Here is a 23,073-nt window from a genome sequence, read left to right as displayed (position 1 = left end):
CGCGTGTGCATTTGGCCGACCCCGGTGCGTTGTTCGCCGCTCCCCCCCCCCCCCCTCGTTTTGCCCGCTCTTGGTTCTTTCCTTGCGCGCGCTGCTTCGCGCCTCTTCCTCTCACCTCCTCAGGGCTCTGCTGCTTCCCGGCTCCTCGGCGCTTCGTTTTTTCTCCAGCTCTGCTGCCCTGCCTCACCGCGTGTGAAGCCCTTTCACTGACGCTTCTGCTCGGCCCGCCCCCTCACACGCCCCTGCTCTCATTTAACCCTCGCCTACCTCCTTGGTTCTTACTGTCTCAGCCTCCTGATGGAACTAGATAGTTCCTCCGAAGAAGTACCTGCACAGGACCCCCAGTCCTTCAGGAAAGACTTGAATAAGTTTATCAATAATTCTGTGGAGACGGCGGTGGAGGTTTCAATGAAAAGAATGTCAAAAAACATGGAAAATTCCATGATAAGCATCATGTCCAAAGTTTTGGCCCAGTCTGCGGGGGAAAGCAGAAAAAGAAAGGTGGAACACTCTGCTCATTCTCATGTCCCTAAAAAAGCGTCATTGTCTTGAGAGTCTTCCTCGCACTTGATTAAGGACCCAGTTCCTCCCAGGCCTCCTGCTAAGGAGGGGTTTGTTGGCTCCGAGGGCAAGCGCAAACAAAAAGCCAAACATGCAGAGTCTCCTAGAAAAAAGTTGGTAATTTCCACCATTTTGGACACAGACGATGATGATGATGCAAATTTTGATGACGCAGATCAATTATTTGACCTCTTTGACACTGGTGACCCCTCCCCCCCTCCTTCCAAATCTCATTCAGATTCATTTTCTTTTGAGCCAGTTTTTGACTCCGAGGGCCTTCCTATGTTCGATCCCTCTACCATTCGCCACCCAAACTCTACCGAATGGCTCCCTTCTCACCATGTCGGAGAGTATATTTCTGCTAGATTGCGTCTCCCTTTGGAGGCCCCTGTCAGAGCTAGACTCAAATCCGAATGCCCTAAACCTTCTCTTCCTGACAAAATCACTTTGGTTCCTTCTATCGACCAACCTCTCCTCACTTTCTTTTCCAAGTTTGGCAAAGACCCCCGCAGAGGGGTGGACAAGGCTTGGTCCACTTGCCAGGACAAATTATTGGATGTTGTGGGCCCTCTAGCCCGTATTTTCGATTTGGCTGAATGCTCCCGCTTGGACGGTACCGACCTTTCTGCTGAAGACGTCTCCATGTGGGCCCAACGCGCCTTCTGCCTTTTGGGTAACGCAAACTCCGCAATTACACATGAGCGTCGCAAGGGTCTCCTGATCAAATTGGATCCCAAGCTCTCCAACCTAGCTCCTATGGACCCTGGCCCCAAGGCAAACGGTCTCCTTTTTGGAGAAAATTTGGTGCGTGACCTCAGTAGATTTGTTTCTACTTTCGCTTCTTTGGACAAGGCCCAGCAAACTGTGAAAAAGGTTTTTGCCCCTCGGGTTTTTGGACGGGCCGGCAGAGGCAGGGGCCGCTCTTCCGGCCGTCCCTATCACCAAGGCTCCAGAGGTGCGTCCACCAACAACCAGGACTACAAACCCCAATTCTATCCCCAACGTGGACGTGGCTTCCGGGGGAGAGGTCAACGAAACTTCCGCCACAACTCCAACCAACAAGGTAAGCCTTTCTTCTTCCCCTCCTGTCGGAGGCCGATTAAAACTGTTTCTTCAAAAATGGTGCACCCTCACTGCAGACCCTTGGGTCTTACACACGGTACAGGGATTCCTAATAGAATTCCTTTCTCCTCCCGTTCAGTCTTCCCTTCCTCCCCCTCCTGTGTTTTCACTTCTTGTGACATCTCAGATCTCCGCCGAGATCAAAGTTCTTCTCCAGAAAAGAGCAATCCAAGTTTTTCCCTTCGTCTCCTCAGGCTTTCTAAGCTCCATTTTTCTAGTTCAAAAGAAGAACAAGAAGCTCCGCACAGTCATCAACCTGAAGTGGTTCAATCAATTTGTGGTCTATCGCCATTTCAAAATGGAGACCATTTTACACCTGAGGGACACCCTTCGCCCCAACGATTGGATGGTCCGTTTGGATCTTCAGGATGCTTACCTCACGGTTCCTATTCACCACTCTCAATGGAAATATCTCCAGTTTCAGTGGGCAGGTGTCAACTATTGTTTCACCTCTCTTCCCTTTGGCTTATCATCCGCGCCCTGGTGCTTCACAAAACTCTTGAAACCAGTGGTCGCCTATCTTCGCTCTCTAGGCATCAGACTAATTATCTACTTGGACGATATCCTCCTCATGAATTCCGACTACCAGTCCCTTCTCTCCGACCTGCGGGTCACTCGGTCGCTTCTCCTGGACCTGGGATTTCTCATCAATCTCGACAAGTCATCTCTGATTCCTTCTCAGAACATGGAATTCTTGGGCTTTCTCGTGGACTCTGCTGCAGCGTCCCTGCGCCTGCCCCTCTCCAAAGTTTCAAAAATCAAAGCGGAGATTGTTTCCGTTCTTCACTCCTCTCTTTTGTCTCTCCGATCCTTAGCGAGGATCGTCGGCCTCCTCTCCTCCTCCATTCAAGCCATCTTCCCCGGTCCTCTCCATTATCGCGCTCTTCAGCGCCTCAAAATTCAACACCTTCGACAAGGTCTTGCCTATTCGGATCTTGTGTCTCTCGATCCCGAGTCTCGCACCGAACTTCAGTGGTGGATCGACCATTTAGATGCGTGGAACGGACGCACTATCTTCGCCACTGCCCCAGATCTTGTCTTAGAATCCGATGCAAGCCTGTCGGGCTGGGGCGCCCGATGTGGACCAATCTCGACTGGAGGTTCATGGTCCACCGAGGAGTCACGGTTGCACATCAACTGTTTAGAGATGCTTGCAGGTTCCTTTGCAATCAAAAGCCTTACAAAGCACAGGATCCACTGTTCTATCCTTCTTCGCATGGACAATGTTTCTGCGGTCCACTATATCAACCATCTAGGCGGAACAAGGTCCAAACCCCTGGCGGACTTAGCAAAGAGCCTGTGGGAGTTCTGTCTCGCACATCATCTTTCCTTGACCGCAGAATATCTCCCCGGAGATCTCAACAGTGTAGCGGATTGGCACTCGAGATTTCTTCGAGATTCCAGCGATTGGAAGCTCTGTCCATCCGTCTTCCTGTCTCTTTCCAATCTTTGGGGCCCTTTCTCTATCGATCTTTTTGCGTCCCGACTCAATTCACAATTACCGCGGTTCTACAGCTGGCGCCCGGACCCCTCGGCTTTGGCGACAGACGCTTTCCTACAGGACTGGTCTCGTCACCTTCATTACGCCTTCCCTCCTTTTCTGATGATCAACAGGGTCCTTTCTCAGGTTCGCCGCCAGTCTGCGTCTCTGGTTCTCGTGGCCCCCTTCTGGCAAGCTCAAGTGTGGTTTCCGACTCTTCTCGAGATGGCAGTGGATTTCCCTGTCCTTCTTCCCTCTTTCGAGGATCTTCTGCTCAATCCCCAAGGCGTCCAACACAGTCTCATCCTGGACTCCTCCCTGCAGCTCTCGGCCTGGAAAGTTTCCGGCCTTCCGCTTCTGACATCCTCATTTCACAAGAGGCTTCAGTCTTTATCAGCCAAGCCTGGGCTCCTGGCACGTCCAAAGCTTACAAATCCGCCTGGTCTCTTTGGTCAAGCTGGTGTTTGGAAAGGGACCTCGATCCCATTTCAGCCTCTTTGAATTTCATCATTAATTTCCTCGGTTCTCAAGCCAGTGCCGGTAAGGCTTACCGCACTATTAATCTCTATCGTTCAGCAATCTCCCTCTACCATTCCCAAATCGATGGCAAACCGGTTGGCGCTCACCCTCTGATTTGTCGCCTTCTCAAGGGCGTTCGTTGTGCGAAACCACCGTTGGCTAAGTATTCCTCTTTATGGGATGTTACTGTGGTTCTTAAATTGTTTTCTAATTGGCCTGACAATTCTGCTCTTTCTCTCAAAATGCTATCCGCTAAACTTACCATGTTACTGTGTCTAATTTCTATTAAGAGAGTATCTGATGTTAAGGCTCTAGATGTTTCTGCTCGCCAATTTTCTCCTACAGGTGTCCTGTTTCAGATACGCAGACGTACTAAAACTCATTTGGATTCAGTGTTTTATCCTTACTTTCCAGATCATCCCAAACTGTGTGTGGGACAATGTTTAAAAGTGTACGAACACCGAACTGCTGATCTCAGAACGCCCTCTCATTCTCAACTCCTCATTTCCTTTCGTAAACCCCATCTTCCTGTCTCCTCTCCTACCCTCGCCCGTTGGGTTCGTTGGGTCATGTCTCTTGCCGGAATTGATGTCTCCGTTTTCGGGGCTCATTCGGCCAGGGGAGCCATGGCTTCTACAGCCTTTTGGTCTGGCTCTCGTTTGGAGGACATTTTGAGATCAGCAGACTGGTCAAATGACAGTATTTTTCGCATGTTCTATTGCAAACCTGTACATACTGTGGCTTCTGATGTTGTTAAGATGCTTTAAACAAGCATAATAGGAGCCTCCGGTCTTGCCATAAAATGTAGATTTTTCTAGTGTTCATGACGGAAAATCTTAATTTTATTAAAGACACGGAGGCGAGTATTATCCCGCCGCAACATTTCTAACATTGTTCTCCCTCCCTACAGCGAATCCAGCCCTGCCGCCGGCTTCATCTTAGAAGATCTTCACTTCGACTACTTCGATCTTCACCTCCATCTTCTCCTTCTCCAGCGCTCCTGCACCATCGTTCTGGACTACTTTGTGCTCTTCCTTGGATTCCCCTGCTTCAAGACTTCTGTTCCTGGACTCTGGCTATATCCTTAATTTTATCTATTTTCCCTTTGTTTAATGACTATACTTGATCTGCTCGCCAGCGAAAAGAGGAAGCTGCGCAGTCAGTTAGGGTGTTTATCTAATAGGTCTACTGTGATTGGTTACTGTATTCACGTTTTTTCTCGTTCCCATGGCCCAGTGTGTTCCTGGCCCTCTGGGAACTGTAGTTTTTTACTTATCTTGGCTGCTGTTAAAATAAATGCAAGATAAGAAAGCATAATACTCGCCTCCGTGTCTTTAATAAAATTAAGATTTTCCGTCATGAACACTAGAAAAATCTACATTTTAAATCTCTCTGCCCATGATGTACAGGCACTCACCAACATGTGTTTGCACTCCAGTTCACAACAGTGCATGAAACTGTACTTGTGATATTGCAAAATATGTGCACTGAACAGAAAGAGGACAAAGCAACTTAAGAGAAAGCATTTGGTACCCTCACTCTGTTGCAGGCGGTTGCTGGCTAATTTGCCTTCTATTTCCCTTCTACTGCCTTCAGACTCCACTCGCAGCGGGGTGGCGAGAGGGGAGAGAGAACTGAAGAAAATGAGGTTCAAAACGTGCTCAAAGCATAGCCCTTGTGGCCCACAGCCCTGCCCCAGGCACTGGTGGTTATAGTGGCTGCAGCATAAATGACAGTGATGGCGGGTGGAGACAAACACCAATCTATCAGTTTCTTTTTTTGTTTTTCTTTCCAGTAAGCTTTCCCGCGGTGTCCACCACGAAGCCTATATGACCAATGCTTGACACAATCCAAGTTCACACTCCTTACTTGGTCAAGTCAAGTCAAGTATAAAATTTGTATAGCGCACTACTCACCCAGAGGGTCTCAAGGCGCTTGAGGGAGGGGGGGTACTTTACTTATCGAATATCCAAGTTTTTAGTTGTTTTCTGAAGGAGAGGTGGTTCTTTGTAAGGCGCAGCAGCGGTGCGTCCATTGGGGCGTAGGGGCGTAGCCCCACCAGCCACAATGGACCCGCATCGCGGCCGCAATCCTATCTATACATTTTTTAAATACATTGCAACAATCAGCCTCCGCCCTCAGCCCACCGCCGGGAATTGTGCTGGGGGGGGGGGGGGGTGGCCTGCAGCTTGAGTGACACTCAGGCAGACCGTAGTGCGCTGTGCGCATGCTTGGGATTGTTGGAAACTATCTCAAGCATGCGCACTAAGTTCCCCAGCGGGACCCAGGGGGGTACTTGTTCGCCTGCTGCCAGTGCCACAGCCCGGGTTTTCAAAGGGCGACAGGGCGAGCACTAAATGTGCCCCCCCAGCGCCAGGATTGGCTGGTCCACCAGCACGCAGCAGCCATCATTGGATACCGCGCGGGGGGTGGCGCACACACTGTCGACGCACACGCTGCAAGGAGGATCAGGATGTCGGCGGTAAGAAAACTTCGGCAAGTCTTGTAATGTCTATGTATGTTGCATTCCCCTTTGCAGAACGGAATTAGCCACCAGGGACAGTTCCCTGTCGTGTACTATGCTGGGGTGTGTGTGCACTTCGTAACAAGCATCGAAGTTTAACCACAGACATTCACGGGGCACAGGACGGACATATTTTCCCATGGGCGAGTTCGAGCGAACATCTGTGATCGTCGCCGGGCGGTTTCAGAGTTTGAGAATTTAGAAGACACTGAAGTAAAGATTTAATGCTCTGGAATATAATGGAAAGCGAAATCTTCCTGTCAACAACCTGTTGAGAACAGTAGTCAATGTGTACATACACTGTGAGGTTTCCCATAGCAACAGGTTAGTTAAATGACTGGCATTAACACCCATGTTGAATTTTAGTAACGAAACACAGATTTTGTTTTTATGGGTCAGCGGGCACCTCATTTTAGTGTTTTTAATGTTCGGGTGAACATTTTTGAAAATGTGCCGTAATTTATGGTTCAGTAACATGGCAACTGATTCCAGGAGTATTGCACCGGGAATAAGAATACAAGTAAGATGATGCATTTAAAATAAGAGGATAGATAAAAAAATCAGATTGGTTCATATTACAATATACTGGCATATCAGAAGCAATGATTTTCCCTTTTTAATGGTGGTCTTGTGTTAAGTGTGGGAAACTTGAACATCCTTTCTAAGACTGTGTTCCATTATTCTTGTCAAAGTGTTTATTTTTTCTTCATATTGAGAAGTCTTCCAGTTACTTTTGAAAGAGGCACTTTTTGACATTTTTGAGAAGCGGTCAGCGGCAGGTGTGCTACAGTCCAAGGAGTACACCAGCACAGGGGGGGCAAACAGGGGGGCCGTGGTGGAGGGGAGAGCTGTGCTTCAGTCCGAGGGGTGCAGCCAGGAAAGGGGGGCAAGCAGGCGGGCCAAGCAGGGGGGTGGACTATACTGCAGTCTGAAGGGTACAGCCATAGCAGGGAGGGCAAGCAGGGAGGTGGGGGGTGGGGAGGGCTGTACTGCAGTCCGAGGGGTACAGCCAGGACAGGGTGTGTAAGCAGGGGGGGTCGGAGGGTAGAGGGGAGAGGTGTGCTACAGTCCGAAGAGTACACCAGCACAGGGGGCAAGCAGGGGGGGCGGGGTGGAGGGGAGAGCTGTGCTTCAGTCCGAGGGGTGCAGCAGGACAGGGGTGCAAGCATGGGACAGGGTAGAGGGGAGAGCTGTGCTGCAGTCAGAGGTGTACAGCCAGGGCAGGGGGTGTAAGCAGGGGGCAGGTGTGGGTCACAGGGGTGCAGCCAGGGCAGGGAGGGCAATTAGGGGGACCGGGTGGAGGGGAGAGCTGTGCTTCTTTCACACCTCCAGTAGAAGCGCAGTACGTACGGCTGTTTCCACAGGTGTGCAGAAGACATTGCACTTTAAGGATGGAGCTACTGGGATGCGAATTGTCAGGTCAGCCTATAACTTTATGATAGTAATTTGGAATGGATTGAAAAGACTATCAGCCTGATTCATCAAGGGGCCGTTTTGCGAGCCCCTAATAGCGAATCATAGCGATTCGCTATTGAGGACTCGCAAAACGGTATTCATGTAGGAATTACTAAATAAATAGCGATTCCTACATGTTCTCTATTTGCGAGTAGCAATTTGCTACTCGCAAAAAAAGGAATACCTCCCCATTCATTCCTATGGGCCAAAAGGCCCATAGGAATGAATGGGGAGTATCCCTTATTTGCGAGTAGCAATTTGCTACTCGCAAATCAGATAGCGATTTTAAGGGTGCCAGGGGTGTCCAAAGGACACCCTGTAGCACCCCTAAAATGCACATTTGAACAGGTGTTGCGCACACACATGTCCAAAGGACATGTGTGTGTGTAACATGCAAAAGAAAAAAATGCACTAAAGTGCTTTTTACACTATTTACGCAATTTACCACCAAGTCAGACCTGGTGGTAAATTGAGACCAAATATTGCGATTTCGCTATTTCTATTTGGTTGATGAATTGCATTTAAGGAATCTCTATTAGAGATTCCTCAAATCCAATTCCTCGCAAATATGCGATTTCGGTAATAGAGATTTTTGCATTTGGGATGATGAATCCCAAATGCAAAAATCGCACTCGCAAAGGGCCAGATTCTCAGAATCTGGCCCTTTGCGAGCGCAAATCAGCTTGATGAATCAGGCTGTATATGTGCATATTGCTATAGTATATACAAATGTGCAGAGTGTCGTATGGCATTTACTACTATTCAGAGGGTGGGAAAGGGCTATGACTCTTAAGAGCTGAAGCCTCTTGCTGAACTCAAAATCTCTGGAGTCCACTCACGCCACAGGTTCTTCCAGGTAATAATGACGCTTTCAGGCAACAGGGGCATTAATGGTGAGAGAGAAGCATCAGGGCGATTAATGGTGAGAGAGAAGCAGCAGGGCGATTAATGGTGAGAGAGAAGTAGCAGGGCGATTAATGGTGAGAGAGAAGCAGCAGGGCCATTAGTGGTGGTGAGAGAGGCATCAGGGCAGTTATGGGGATCGAGAAGCAGGCAGGGCGTGACTAGTGAGTGGGAAAGGTGTTAACAGTAGGAGGGAGACGGGAGAGTTAATGGTAGAAGGAAGACAGGACGTCAGCGGAGAGAGAAGGCGACGGGGGCACTGTAAGAGGGAGACGGGCATTAATAGAGAAAGGAAGACCGGGGCGTCAGGCAGGCCCCTGCTACGCTTCATGGAGTGCGGGGCTTCCTGCCCAAGGCCACTGAATATATTTGGAGACATGGGAGACTCGGCGGCTCCTCATCGTGTTCCGGGAGGGGAGTGGGCACCGTTTTTATCACGCCTCTGAGGAGCATTCGTGGTGAGATGGAGACGTGGGCCTTAACGGAGAGGGCAGTGGTTTTAGTGATGAGATGGATAGAGTGGTCCATGGAAAGGAGACCTTGTGTCAATGGCAAAGGGAGACGGGCATCAGTTATGGTTATAGGGAGAGCATGCGTTCATTATGCTTTAGGGGAAAAAGGCAGAGGTAACCCTGAAAGTAAGAAGGGGTGACATGGAGGGCTTGGCTTCACAAAGAGTTGAGGAAGGCAGCCAGTAGAGCAATAGGAAGGAAAATCGAGACCTCGCCATAATAAAACCTAAATAAATGTACGAAGAGGAAAACGAGAAAAGAAAAAGGAGCTGGGCTTTTTGGGGTGTGTGGAGAAAAGGGACAGGGCAATGTGGGAGAACGCAGACGAAGCAGTCAGCCACGTTTGTCTTATATAACATGTCCCATACACTGTTTTACACACACATGATTGCTAGTCTCTGTGTAATGTGTGCGTTATGTACAGTGCTGTTATGTACAGTGGTGTTCATTCAACTTCCTATGTTGCTGGAGTGCATTTGTTTTTTTTGCAACTGATTCTATGACTTTTAGGGGTGTATCCTCGAAAGTCTCCTGTTAATGTGGCTGACCTGCTTGCTGAAGTGCACTTTATACTTGCTTTTGAGTGACACCAAGTATTGCTGGTTTAATTCAATTCCGTTTGCTGACTTGTGATGCACGGCTTGATGGGTGCATGCGTTTATTTCCCTGTGACTAGTTTGTTCTGATATAATTGTCTTATTTGCAATAGTTTTCAGTACACAGTTTGCTCAATCAGTTATGATTTTGTGTGACTACCTGGATTCCTGGAGTGCCTCTGACTTCGTTCTGTTACTTTACTTTTTGTGACTGTTAGTCCTGCGGGGAAACATTTTCAATTTATGTTGTCTTGTTTACTGGGAGCATTGCTTTTATTTTCCTTTAGTGTAATAGGCTGGCTGGTGAAGTGCACTTCCCATAGTGTGCAGTCACTTCAATTTGCCTTTAGGTGACTACCTGGCTTGATGGTGGTTTTCTATTTGATTTCATGTAACTCCTTGTCTTGATGAGTGCATTGGTTTTAGTTTGTTTGAGGTAACTGCTTCACATGCTGGTTTCATCACACAGCTGACACCCACCCTGAGAAAGCCAGAGCTGCCCTGTAAGTGGTATGAACACCAGTACGCTTAGGTTCCTTACAGCTCCTTCACTTGAAGTGGGTTACCACCTACCCTTTACTTTTTGTATCCTGCTCGTACCAAGTCAGATCCGGACCCAGACCAGTCCCCACAGTTGCTCCGGATTAAGGGACATTGTCATGTCATCTCAGGCGCGATGTAAAGATTACCAGTGAGCTGAGGACTCTTTTGGCTCAAGAACCAACTAGCTGGAGACCCTTGTGGTTGTTTAAAGATTTAAGATCAGCCTGTAACTCAGTCTTGAGCTGGGTGGGTGACCTCGATTACAAAGTGGCTGTGCCAGATGTCCCATTATGACCCCTTTTGCCTGTCTCCCCTTCAGACGCAGAGGGCGTAAAACTGGGGGGTTTGGTGTGCTGGTCTGGTTTTCTGGGTGACTGGTTTTCTGACTTATGACTGCGCATTCCTTTCAGTGTGCACTTGCTTCAGTTTACTTTTTGAGTCACTGTCTAGTTTGCTGGATGTATTGCTTTCATTTTTTGACTTGCTTGGTGCTTTTATGTTGGTGCCTGCATGCTGAAGTGTACTCTTCTTCAGTTTAAATGTATGTGACTGGCCTGTTGACTAACACCCTGCTTTCAAAGTGAAGGTTCACAGGTTCACTCTTGCTTTAGTTTACTTTTGTATGGTTAACTGCATGCACTGTATTGCTGGATGCATTGCTTTAAGTTACTACTTGATGCATTGCTTTCAGTTTGCTTTCAAGTAATTGCCTCTCATTTTCCTAATGCTTTGTGAAGGCTGTTTCCCAACTGCTGTGCAACTTCTTCTACTCTTAGAGCTGAGATTTTCATGAAAGTCTTATAGTCTGAATTCAGCACCTGAGCGTAATAGGACGGAATGTATGAAGCTCTGTGGTTATACTGAATAAGCAGCTACCTATGTTATGCCATCTACTAATGTAATAACTGCACTTTCACAATTGCTTTATTAACCTTCCTGCTTTCTCAAATTTGCTTGAAAATGCACGTTTTTTCTTCTTTTTTTTCAAAATTTTCTTGGGGGGGGGTATCCCCCCAAAGCCCCCTTTTGGGGTTCGGGATCGCTCGCTGCGCTCGCTCGCTACGGTGCAGTATGCAAATCACTTTGCGCCCCACCACTTTCAAATGTCACCCACCGCCCCTGGTAAGGCGGAGGTGGGTGGGGAGAGAATTCCAGGTCTTGGCCGCTAGGTAGGAGAAGGATCTTCCCCCCATGGTGGATCTTTGGATGCGTGGAATTGCGGCGAGGGCTTGATTGGACGAACGTAGTTGGCGGGTGGGGGTGTAAAAGGACAGGCGTGTGTTGAGGTATTCGGGTCCTAGGTCGTAGAGGGCTTTGTGTGCGTGGGTGAGGAGACGGAACGTTATTCTCTTGTTGACGGGGAGCCAGTGGAGTTCTTTCAGGAGACCAGAAATGTGAGCTTGGCGGGGGATGTCTAGGATGAGTCTGGCTGAGGCGTTTTGGATGCGTTGGAGTTTTTTCTGTAGTTTGGCTGTGGTTCCGGCGTAAAGGGTGTTTCCGTAGTCCAGTCGGCTTGTGATCAGTGCATGGGTGACCGTCTTTCTTGTTTCGGTGGGGATCCAACGGAAGATTTTTTTGAGCATACGTAGGATGTTGAAGCATGATGATGAGACGGCGTTGACTTGTCTGGTCATCGAGAGGGAGGATTCCAGGATGAAGCCCAGGTTGCGTGCGCGGTCCATTGGTATGGTTGCGTTTCCTAGGGCTGGTGGCCACCATGAGTCGTCCCAGGCGGAGGGGGATGAACCTAAGATGAGGACTTCCGTTTTGTCTGAGTTCAGTTTTAACCGGCTGTTCTTCATCCATTCGGCTACTTCTTTCATCCCTTCTTGTAGGTTGGTTTTGGCGGTGTTTAGGTCTTTGGTGAGGGAGAGGATCAGCTGGGTGTCGTCTACTTAGGAGATGATGTTGAGGTTGTGTTGGCGCGCGATGGATGCGAGGGGACTCATGTACACGTTGAAGAGGGTGGGACTGAGTGATGATCCTTGTGGTACTCCGCAGATGACTTCGGTGGCCTCTGATCTAAAAGGGGGGAGGCGGACTCTCTGGGTTCTTCCGGCGAGGAACGAGATGATCCAGTCCAAAGCTTTTCCTTGTATTCCGACGTTGCTGAGGCGTTGTATAAGGGTGCTATGACAGACTGTGTCGAAGGCTGCGGAGAGGTCAAGTAGGATGAGGGCAGCTGTTTCTCTGTTGTCCAGTATAATTCGAATGTCGTCTGTTGCTGCGATGAGGGCGGTCTCGGTGCTATGTTTGGCTCGGAAGCCGGACTGTGAAGGGTCAAGGGATTTGTTGGATTCGAGGAAGGCGGCTAGCTGACTGTTGACGGCTTTCTCAATGACTTTGGCAGGGAATGGGAGGAGCGAAATGGGGCGGTAGTTCTTAAGTTCAGTGGGGTCTGCTGTGGGTTTCTTCAGGAGGGCGCTGAGTTCGGCGTGTTTCCAGCTTTCCGGGAAGGTAGCGGAGTTGAGGGAGCAGTTGATGACGTCTCGGAGATGGGGTGCGATGATGGAGTCTGCTTTGTTGAAAATGTGGTGAGGACATGGGTCGGTTGGCGACCCTGAGTGGATGGAGTTCATCAGGCGGATGGTGTCTTCAGTGGTGATTGGGTTCCAGGCGCAGAGGTTGTTGGAGGGGGGTTCTGGTTCGGAGGTGGGTGGGGTGGACTGGTCTCCGGACTGGTCTCCAAAGCTCTTATGTATGTCAGTTATTTTGTTGTGGAAGAACGAGGCTAGAGAGTCGCAGAGGTCTTGGGAGGGAGTGATGTCGTTGGTGCCGGCGGTAGGGTTGCTAAACTCTTTGACGATGTTGAATAGTTCCTTGCTGTTGTGGGTGTTTTTGTCGAGCCGATCCTTGAATGCTGATTTCTTGGTGGTACGGATCAGTTGGTGGTGTTTGCGGGTGGCGTTCTTGAAGGTGGCCAGGTTGTCAGTGGTTGGGTTTTTACGCCAGGCTTTCTCGAGGGTGCGACAGGCCTTCTTGGATTTCTTAAGGTCATCATTGAACCAGGGGGCTTTTTTTCTACCTTGCTTGATTTGATGGTTTTTCAAGGGTGCTAATTCGTCAGCGCTGTGGGTGATCCATTGTGTGAGGTTGGTGGCAGCTTGGTTTGGGTTCGATGATTTGGCAGGAGGGTTTTGGTGAAGCGATGTGAAGAGCTGGTCGGTGGTAATTTTGTTCCAGTTTCTGCGGGGAATTGGTTGTGGCTGGTTGTGGGTTGTGGTCTTTTTGTAGTTGAAGTGGACGCAGCTGTGGTCCGTCCAATGGAGAGCTGTGGTGTGATTGAAGGAGATGTGCTTGCTGGAGGTGAAGATAGGGTCGAGCGTGTGCCCGGCATAGTGGGTGGGGGTGTCAACAAGTTGTTTGAGTCCGAGATTGGCGAGGTTGTCCAGAAGGGTGGTGGTGTTGCTGTCGTTGTTTTTTTCCAGGTGGAAGTTGAGGTCCCCAAGGAGGATGTATTCCTCGGAGGGGAGGGCGTGTGGGCTGATGAAGTCAGTGATGTCTTCGCTGAATTGTGTGCGGGGTCCTGGTGGTCTGTAGATGAGGGTGCCTCTGAGTGTGGTCTTGGGGTCGGTGAAGGTGTTCGGCGGCTGCGAGGTTGTCGTCGGAACTGGTCGAGATGCGGATGGTGTTCTTATGGACGATGGCGATGCCTCCTCCTGTTTGGTTGATGCGGTCTTTTCGGATAATTTTGTAGCCGTCCGGGATGGCTATGGCGATGTCGGGTGTTGATGAGGCGTTCATCCATGTTTCTGTGAGAAAGGCGATGTCCGGCGATGTGGTGTCGAGTAGGTTCCACAGTTCAATGGCGTGTCTTTGGATCGAGTGGGTGTTGAGCAGGATGCACTTCAGGTGGTTAATGTCGGAGCTCTGTTTGGAGTTTGTGGATTTGGTGTGGGTCCTGATGCAGTCGAACTTGCAGGAGTGGCAGGTGAAGGGTCCATGGGTGTGTCCTGGGGCGGCATGGTAGCAGTTTGGGAGTCGGCCGGGGTTAAGTGCTGAGAGGGTAGCAGAATCGTACGTTATGCGGGTGGAGGGGATTTTGCGGGGGCCAGGGGATCTGGCGCTGAGCACGGTCCAGGCGCGGACGGGCGCAGACGGGCTTACCTTTGGCGCACCTTCGGCGCGCATGGGGCGCTTCCGCTGCGTGTGAACGCTGCGCGCAAGTGCGTCTGACATAAGTGGATAGTGGAGGGGGCGGAGCGAGGGAGGGGCAGCTGGGAGGCGGGAGCGGGGTGGAGAGACGGGCTGCAGGCACAACAACAAAATGGCAGCAACAACGAAAGCCAAACAGGACGAGATTGGGGGACGATGTCAAATATTGCTATGGGCACAATCAGGCACTAATTAAAATTAGCGAGCAATGCGGGTAATGCGAGCAGTGGAGCGCTACGATAAAACACAGGCACAGTTAATATGTAAGCAATGCGAGCAGTGCACAATTACTTCTTGGCCGCAGTGACTAAATAAAGCGCTACAGATACTGAGCAGGCACAAATAATTACAAGGCAGTGTCAGCAAAGCACAGAATCGTTTTTGGCAGCAGTGGGGAGTAAAGCGCTACGATACCCAGGAGACCAGGGAGGAGCGACCGCTTCTGAACGAGTCAGGACGGTCACAGCGCTTCACCGGACGGGACGTTCCAGATATCAGTGGGAGGGAGGGGCAGCTGGGAGGCGGGAGCGGGGTGGAGAGACGGGCTGGAGGCACAACAACAAAATGGCAGCAACAACAAAAGCCAAACAGGACGAGATTGGGGGACGATGTCAAATATTGCTATGGGCACAATCAGGCACTAATTAAAATTAGCAAGCAATGCGGGTAATGCGAGCAGTGGAGCGCTACGATAAAACACAGGCACAGTTAATATGTAAGCAATGCGAGCAGTGCACAATTACTTCTTGGCCGCAGTGACTAAATAAAGCGCTACAGATACTGAGCAGGCACGAATAATTACAAGGCAGTGCGAGCAAAGCACAGAATCGTTTTTGGCAGCAGTGGGGAGTAAAGCGCTACGATACCCAGGAGACCAGGGAGGAGTGACCGCTTCTGCACGAGTCAGGACGGTCACCAGCGACAAGCCCGTGGAATAAAAATAAAAAACGGAAAAACACTTACTGATGGAATGAGCCACATTTAAACACTTTGGAATGCTAAGTATATTGTAATGTAAAATAGCTAAAATATGTTGCAACTTAATGAAGAATTAGAAGGAAGGAGTTCTGAACCACAAATCCCATGATGTACCTCTTGTCCACCAGAACACGATTGACTGAACTTGATATATGACCACGAAGCCTATATGACCAATGCTCGACACAATCCAAGTTTACACTCCTTACTCGGTGAATTTAAGAGCGACAAGTCCGTGGAATAAAAATAAAAAACGAAAAACACATGCTTATGGAATGAGCCACACTTTGGAATGCTAAGTATATTGTAATGTAAAATAGCAAAAATATGTCGCAACTTAATGAAGAATTAGAAACACCAATAGGCCTGGTGTATTTAATGGATAGCACATGCTCGGAACTACATCTGCCGTGATCCTTGGCAAAACCGGAAGTCAACGCTACTCTGGTTGAACGCGGAGTGTGAACCGAGGAAGGACTGCATTCTATGCTCGGCGCCCCGACCCTTTAAGGTAACTATTTTGGCGCATTATAAACTGAATTTCCAGCCAACCTGGTCATGCCCGGATTACTAATTGCACCTCGTCCAGTCTTTCTCTTCAGGCGGGAGCATCGGACCCTTGGACACCGAAGCTGGAAGCCAAAAACCAGGTACATACAGTCAATGTTGTTTACAAACGTGGATTAATAGCTATACGAGAAACCAACACTCATTGGTTCCTTTTCCTTTTGGTAGAGAGCCAGGCTGTTCAAATTATCAAGCCCCAGACCCCCGCCCATCGTGTAAAAGTAAGTGGGACAATAACATGATGGCATGAATGAACTTAGTTGCCAGTTGTGGAATGCTGATTGTGACGCTGTGCATTTCGTTCTTTTCTTTCTTTTCTGCCTTAGAAATGACCACACATCAGGGACACTTCTATTTTTCTATGCTCTGATTAAAAAGAAGTAAGATAAGGAGGCTTGTAGTAGTGGAGTGCTTAGCATACATATACTAAGAAAGAGCTTCTTTCTAAAGCAAGGTTTTTTCCTCTTTTACAGACTATGGTCCTGATGAGAACTCCGTAAATAAACGCGAATTCGAAACGCGTAGACTGTCAATAGCCATAAAAAAGACTGAACTAAGGATTAGATAACAGATTTGATTTCCTCTTTTGAGATAACAGATGTTATATGGCTTTGCCGTGAACATTACAATTCCAGCTGTTACTTTATCTGTAATGGTATGAGTGAAGTATGTTTGAATGTCTGAATGATCTTGTTGGAAATTTGTTTTGTAAATATTAATGTTTAGGTTTTGTACATAATGTCCGAAAAATTGTAAAGTTTGATGAATGAAAAGTAATAATATGTGGAAAAAGAAACACTGAGCAAAATAAATTAACTAAAAGAAGCTCAAAATGACAGCACAGGTCAACACAGTAAGCTCTGCCTGCTTCCATATTCTATGAATGCTATGACAATTCTTCAAGTGGGTCCACAGAACACCAGTTACACCAACATGCAAGCACTCATCACAAACCAACTCGACTAAGGAAATGCACTGTACGCTGGAATCTAGAAAAAACTCTTGAACCGACTTCCACCCAGAACGCAGCCGCAAGACTCATTCTCAACCTCCCTCGCAGCACCCTCATCTCACCTCATCTTTGGGAGCTCCACTGGCTCGCCATCCGCAAATGCAGTTAGTTCAGACTCCTCATTCACACCTATAAAGCCCTGTACAACACGTAGCCTGCTTACCCCAGAAGTAGGATACACTTTCACAACGCATGAAGACACCTACGCTCAGCCTCATACTCTCTTGCACACACCCCTGGATTTACAAATGCAGGAGAGGCCGCTCATTCTCTTACACAGGACCCAAAACATGGAAAGATTTCTATAACAGTTCAAAGTCTCCACCTCGCAAGTTCAGTTTAGCAAAAAGCTGCAAACGTGGCTATTCGAATAATGCGGCAGGGACCTGACACCTACCTGCTCAAGCGTCTGGATACCCTTCGGGTGATAAGTGCGCAATACAAAATCAACATAACATAACGCGGGGACAAGGTATACCAATGAGGAGGTTCTGCCCTCATTCATTTTTGTTAATCTTCATTACGCTGAATGTAGTAGGCCATATTAAAGAGGAGAAATGGCACCATGAAAACAAGCATTGGCATAGCCAATAGGTCTCGCCTTTGGGACCTTATTAAGTGTGCAGAGTTGCAGCACAAGATGCTGGATGATTCATTATTGCATAATTTCAGAATATGTTTAAGGTTATATCAAAATTGGAACCTGTGGAAGCTCGTGACATTAGGAGCAGTGTCGGGTACCTTGCAGTTGTGTAGGGGAAGCCAAGGGAAGCTCGCAGAAGTGAGGAACATGAGAAAGCTTGGGTCATTGGGATCAGTGTCTGGTAGCTTGCAGTGGTGTCGGGGCAGCAAAGGGAAGCTTGCCAAATTGAGTCCCTGCAAGCAAACATACAACATCATTCCAAAATGAACACAAAAAAATACAGATTCCAGGTGTTTGAAAGACAGAGGTGAGCACAAAAGAGCTGCCTTCTCCCACCAGGGAGCTCCATTGACACCTCTATAGATAGTTACATGAAAAAGAACAAAGGCAGCAGGTTATGCCGCATTTCACCTCAGGCCGTGCCAACCTGGAGCAGCAGAGTGAAGAGGGAGGGAGGGTGTGAGCCCCAGGGCCAGGCAGCCTTGGAGTACTCTCAGAGCAGTTCCCAAAGAGCCACACTGAAAAAAACAATATTTTGTTTTTGCTTTTGTTTTGGGCTGTACCGACGCTCAGTTGGGAAATGTAATCAGCACGTCCATGTAAGAAGACCACCCCCAGTCGCCCAACTTGAATTTCGTTTTGTAGAACGTGAGGAGAAAGGGGGATTGAGTGAATAATTCTTTTTTTATTGTCCTCCCAAAAACAACCTTTCCAAAAATTACATGTGTAACAAATGCCCCTCCGTCACTTCCTGTAGAGAATAAAAGCAGTTCCCTGTTTTTTTTGCTTTTACTTGCACTGCGTTGAGTACACGGTTGGGTCGCGCAAGGAAACGAAAGGGAGGAAGGGGTTAAGGGTGGGCGTATGGAGGGAGGGTAGCTAATTCGGGGAAAGGGACACATCTCACAAAAAAGAAGTTTGTTTGTGAGAGATGGAGTAGCATAATAGCATTAGCAGAAGACTTTGGAACTGGGGGAGTGGGTTCCAATTTTGGCGTTATTCATTTCATACATAATAACTCCTTAAGTGGCCCCTACAAAGTCTGGCATTTTAGAAACTTTGACCTAATGGTATAGTAAATGACAATGCTTTTTATTTATGTGTTGTTCTTTAAACACATAAATAAAAGGTATTGTCATTTACTATGCCAATAGGTCAAAATCACGCAATTGCGAGACTTATTACATTGCCAATGCTTGTGTTATAAGAATGCTTGAATCGTGAGCGACTGCACAATAGCTTCATGTACACATTCAGCAGCTGAATGATATATAATTTTCTGGGTGCAGATGTTGTGGCATAACGGTCAGAGCTGCCGACTTGGTTGGTGTCTCGGCATTAGCTCAACATCCAGTGATTCTTCTGGGCAAATCACTCACTCTCCCCTGCCTACCAACACTGAATGTGTAATGTAACAGTGCTCCTATCTCACTCAGAGCTCCTCTTTGTTTAGTGTCTACACATACTCTCGGTGCTGAGAGTAATTACAAGAAAATGCAATGCATTCTTTGACTTGACTACATACCAGTTGGATGGATTTACACAGCGTGCATTACAAGCAAGAACCTTCCATAATTCACAGCATTATATAGGTACCATTTAAATGAACTAAAGCTTTTGTTAGTAATATATTGTACACAGAGCTTCTTTAACATTTTACAGGTGGTGTTTGCTGACACAATCCCTTGGAGCCACCCAACGAGCTGCTTTAAGGGTGGATTTATCCATGGGCCTGGCTCACCTCGGCTTTCTGCTTCTGCTGCCTCTGCTGCCTCTGCGGTGCAACATGTAAGAAACACATCGACAAAGTCAATAGATTTGGCTAGGTGAAAACTATTGGCTTTGCCAACGCTTGTTTAGAACTAGTACCCTGTCCGCACCTGTATGGAAAAGCTAAACATATATTGTTTTAGTGTTAGATTCTCCTCTGTGGGAGATGAGGGAAGTCGTTCATTTTCATTTTGAACGCTGGATTCCCTGTGTACATGGTTCACCCAAAGGTCTCCTCAGGTTGAAGATATGCAGGTTACCGATGACCGGCAGCGGCCTCGAGCTGGGAGGGAAGTTGCTATATTTGTTGCTCTTCCATCCGTTTATAATGTTTATTTAAAAAAAAGAGTGTTACAACACAAAGCAGCAACGCAACAACGGGATCAGGAAAATACATCTTCATTTGTAGCCCAGCAACACCAGCAGCGGCAGGGGAATCGGTGGGCACTACGGAAAAGAATGCTTTGCATGTTTGAGTTTTCCCCACGTGTTACGCCACATCCCGCTTTCACTCCTCCCCCCGTTGTGCTATTCTTGTGCTGTACCAGTTACGTCGTGTTTAAGGGAAATGGTTTATTTACATTAACAAACAAGTAACGAAGACACAAGCAGGAGGAAACAATAAACAAGGGCCAAGCGGCAGGGAAAATGAAAGCGACGGCGATAATTGGAAACATGATCAACAACAGATGGCACCCTGCACACCGCTGCTCGCTCCTGCAACCTGGAGGCCATTTACTGAAAAAGGCAGGGCATGCACCCACCTTTGACTAATTGTGTGCTTTCATTTTTGAAAGCCACACGCAAAGGCCAATACAATGTGTGGAAATCTAAAGCCACACGCACGAGTTTTCTGAAAGTCTGGAGTGATTCCAAGAGGCCCTCTCCTAGAGCAGCGCATGCATGCTGCGCTAGGCTCGACCTTAAAATGGGTTTTATGATTAGAGACACCATGTATCTCTAATAGTGATCTGGATGAGTCTTTTTTGTAAGCACGACAAGCAAAGCACACATAAGAACCAGATATGGTACATACAATAGTAAGGGGCAAGAATTTTAATTCAGTTAGATGGAGCTGATTTACTAGGTTTTAGGGAGCTCTGAAAATGTAGGCTTTCTTTTCTTTGAACCTATTTTGTATATGCAATGTTGAGAAAATTCAAAGACATTTGGCATTATCAAGCACAATGATTGCCTGACAAGGAATATATTCATAGACTACAGGTTAGCTATGTAAATATCTTTAAAAAGTAGCTGTACATATCATTGGTATGTGCTCTGTAAATCCACCAAAATACAACAGTCTCTAAGGTATCAGTCTCCAAACTCCACAAAGGTATGCTAGCTCAGCCCACCAAACAAAATAAGTGTTTTCCATCACACAACATAAACATTTAACACTAGATCCCATCAATCTTCAAGAGAGCATGTTTTTGGGTACTTTGACTAACAATATATTATCATGCTTTCCGAGTGTTTGTTTCAAAAACATACTTTTCTTCCATCCATACCAGCTTGCTCTTTTCCACTAGGCAAAACCTTCAAAGGGTAAAAGCTCTAGAGTCTAAGCTTTCTTATCCCATCCAAAAATTTCAAACCGTAAACATCACATAGTTTATGAATGATAATGGCTAGGTTTACATCAGTAAAAATCATTTGACTCACCAAAGTTTCCTAAGCTGTTCTCTCGAGTATCTACACATATTTCCAAGGTCTTTACTTGGCGAAGATCATCAAAACCAGTCAAACCTTGCTGCAATAGAAAAAGCAAAAATAATGTAACATGAAAAACTCTTAAGTGAACTTAAACTGTGCTTCACTTTTGATATTGTATGTTTTTGACCTCTAAAAGGATGGTAAAGAATGGGTACATGCGTGGTGAGCTCTGCTTTCAGTATGCAAATCTATATCCTTTTTGAAATGCCGCTTATGTCATCAGGCAGACTAAACATTGCAGCACGTTATATGCATCTAAGGATTAGGTCCTGTAGATTTGCACAAATGGAGTTACTAGACCTAAGGAACACAATACTGAACATTAGACGGGTACAGTTCTTGGACATTTTTCAAACCCTTGTGAAGGCAGATGCATGGTCACAGCTGGGGTAAGATGAATGATGAAGAATGACTCTGAAGAGAAACCTTGTAGGTATTTTAATTATGGGGGGTCACTAGGGTCTGTGAACCTTTCATGCTTCCTATCCAGTCAGGTAGAGAATTAGTTTGACATTACCTTATCTGCCCCATGGCTATCAGCAGCTTTTCCACAAATTTGCACATTGCATATATGTAGCTATGGTATGGCAGAAAGGCTAGGTGCCATGACGTTTTTGTTGTTTTCTTATCCCGTCAGGTTGAGTATCAGTTTCACACAAGCCTATAAGTTCCACAGGCTAAATATCAGCACCTCCTGGGCAAATTTGCACATGGCATAGGCCAGGTATAGCTATCAATGTCGGCACTCCTTGCACTTTATCCTTGATTTCTCTTCTGGAGGTCCAGCAACTATTGTATCAACTACTGCTGTTTAAATGAGAAAGAGTGTTTTTATATAACCAATAAACCCATTCTAAATTTTACCAAATTATGATCTGTTTAGCATGTTTTAAATGTATGCTGATGGTATATGGTAGATAGAGTACCAGTTTGACATTACCCTATCAGTTTCCCTGGCTAAATGTCAGTACCTACTGTGCAGAATTTGGACATTGCTTAAGCTTTCACCAGTATTAGGCGTTAATGTTGGCAGTAGGTGTTTTAATTATGACGGCCCACCAGGGTCTACGAACACTTGCTGCTTCCCATCCAGTCAGGTGGAGTATTAGTTTGACAGTACGCTACCTGCCCCCTGGCTATAAGCAGCTTTTCTGCAAATTTGCACATTGCATATATGTAACTTTGCCATGGCAGGCTGCTAGGGGCCAAGGGTTTTTGGTGTTTTCCTATCCCGTCAATTTGAGTACCAGTTTCACATGAGCCTGTAAGTTCCACAGGCTAAATATCAGCACCTCTTAGGCAAATTTGCAAATGGCTTAGGCGTATGCCTGTTCTGGACAGTAATGTTGGCTCTCTTTGCACGTTATCCTTGATTTCTCTTCTGTAGGCCCAGCAACTATTGTATAAATGACTGCTGTTTAAATGAGAGAGTGCTTTTATATAACAGATACAACTCATTTTAGATTTTACCAAATTACATGATCTGTTTAGCATGTTTTAAATTGATGTTTATGGTATATGGTAGGGTGAGTACCAGTTTGACATTAACCTATCCATTTTCCATTTTCAGCACCTTCTGCGCAGAATTTGCAAAATGTGCTCATTGCTTAGGCTTATTCTAGTTTTAAGCCTTATATTGGCACTCTCTGCACTTCATGCTTGATTTGTTTATTGTAGCCCAGCAAACCTGGTATTAAGGACCGCTGCCTAAACAAAAGAGTGCCTTCACTTAATCGATAAATCTTCATATAATTTGTTTTGTATGTTTTAATCAATATCTATGGTTTTTATTAACTAATAAAAAAATGTACCTACCTAAGGGGCTCATTATGATGGTGGAAAAATAGCCACCGCCGGGCCGGCGGTGGCGATCGCTCCGCCATTGTCATGAGATTTACCCCCGCCACATTATGATGGCGGGGGGTATTGCGGTGGATGGAAAGTCCGTCTGCTGCTTTTCCGCCAGTAGCAATTGTCACGATTGCCTGGCGGAGCAGTCAGCATGCCCACAATAATG

General features: G+C 47.1%; 1 protein-coding gene across 2 annotated transcripts in view; it reads right to left on the bottom strand.

Annotated features, from left to right (window-relative positions):
• LRRC56 (leucine rich repeat containing 56) overlaps positions 1 to 23,073 on the bottom strand; it is a 650,173-nt gene that overhangs the window by 535,243 nt on the left and 91,857 nt on the right. For both annotated transcript variants that reach the window (XM_078682840.1, XM_078682841.1), the window contains one exon: positions 21,006 to 21,093. In XM_078682840.1, the coding sequence (XP_078538966.1) occupies positions 21,006 to 21,093 (88 nt within the window). The remainder of the gene's footprint in view (positions 1 to 21,005; positions 21,094 to 23,073) is intronic.

The sequence above is a fragment of the Lissotriton helveticus genome, chromosome 3_1, assembly GCF_964261635.1.
Source record: "Lissotriton helveticus chromosome 3_1, aLisHel1.1, whole genome shotgun sequence".
Classification (NCBI taxonomy): Eukaryota; Metazoa; Chordata; class Amphibia; order Caudata; family Salamandridae; genus Lissotriton; species Lissotriton helveticus.
The sequence above is the reverse complement of the archived record's forward strand: the minus strand, read 5'-3'. Positions and strand labels throughout refer to the sequence as shown.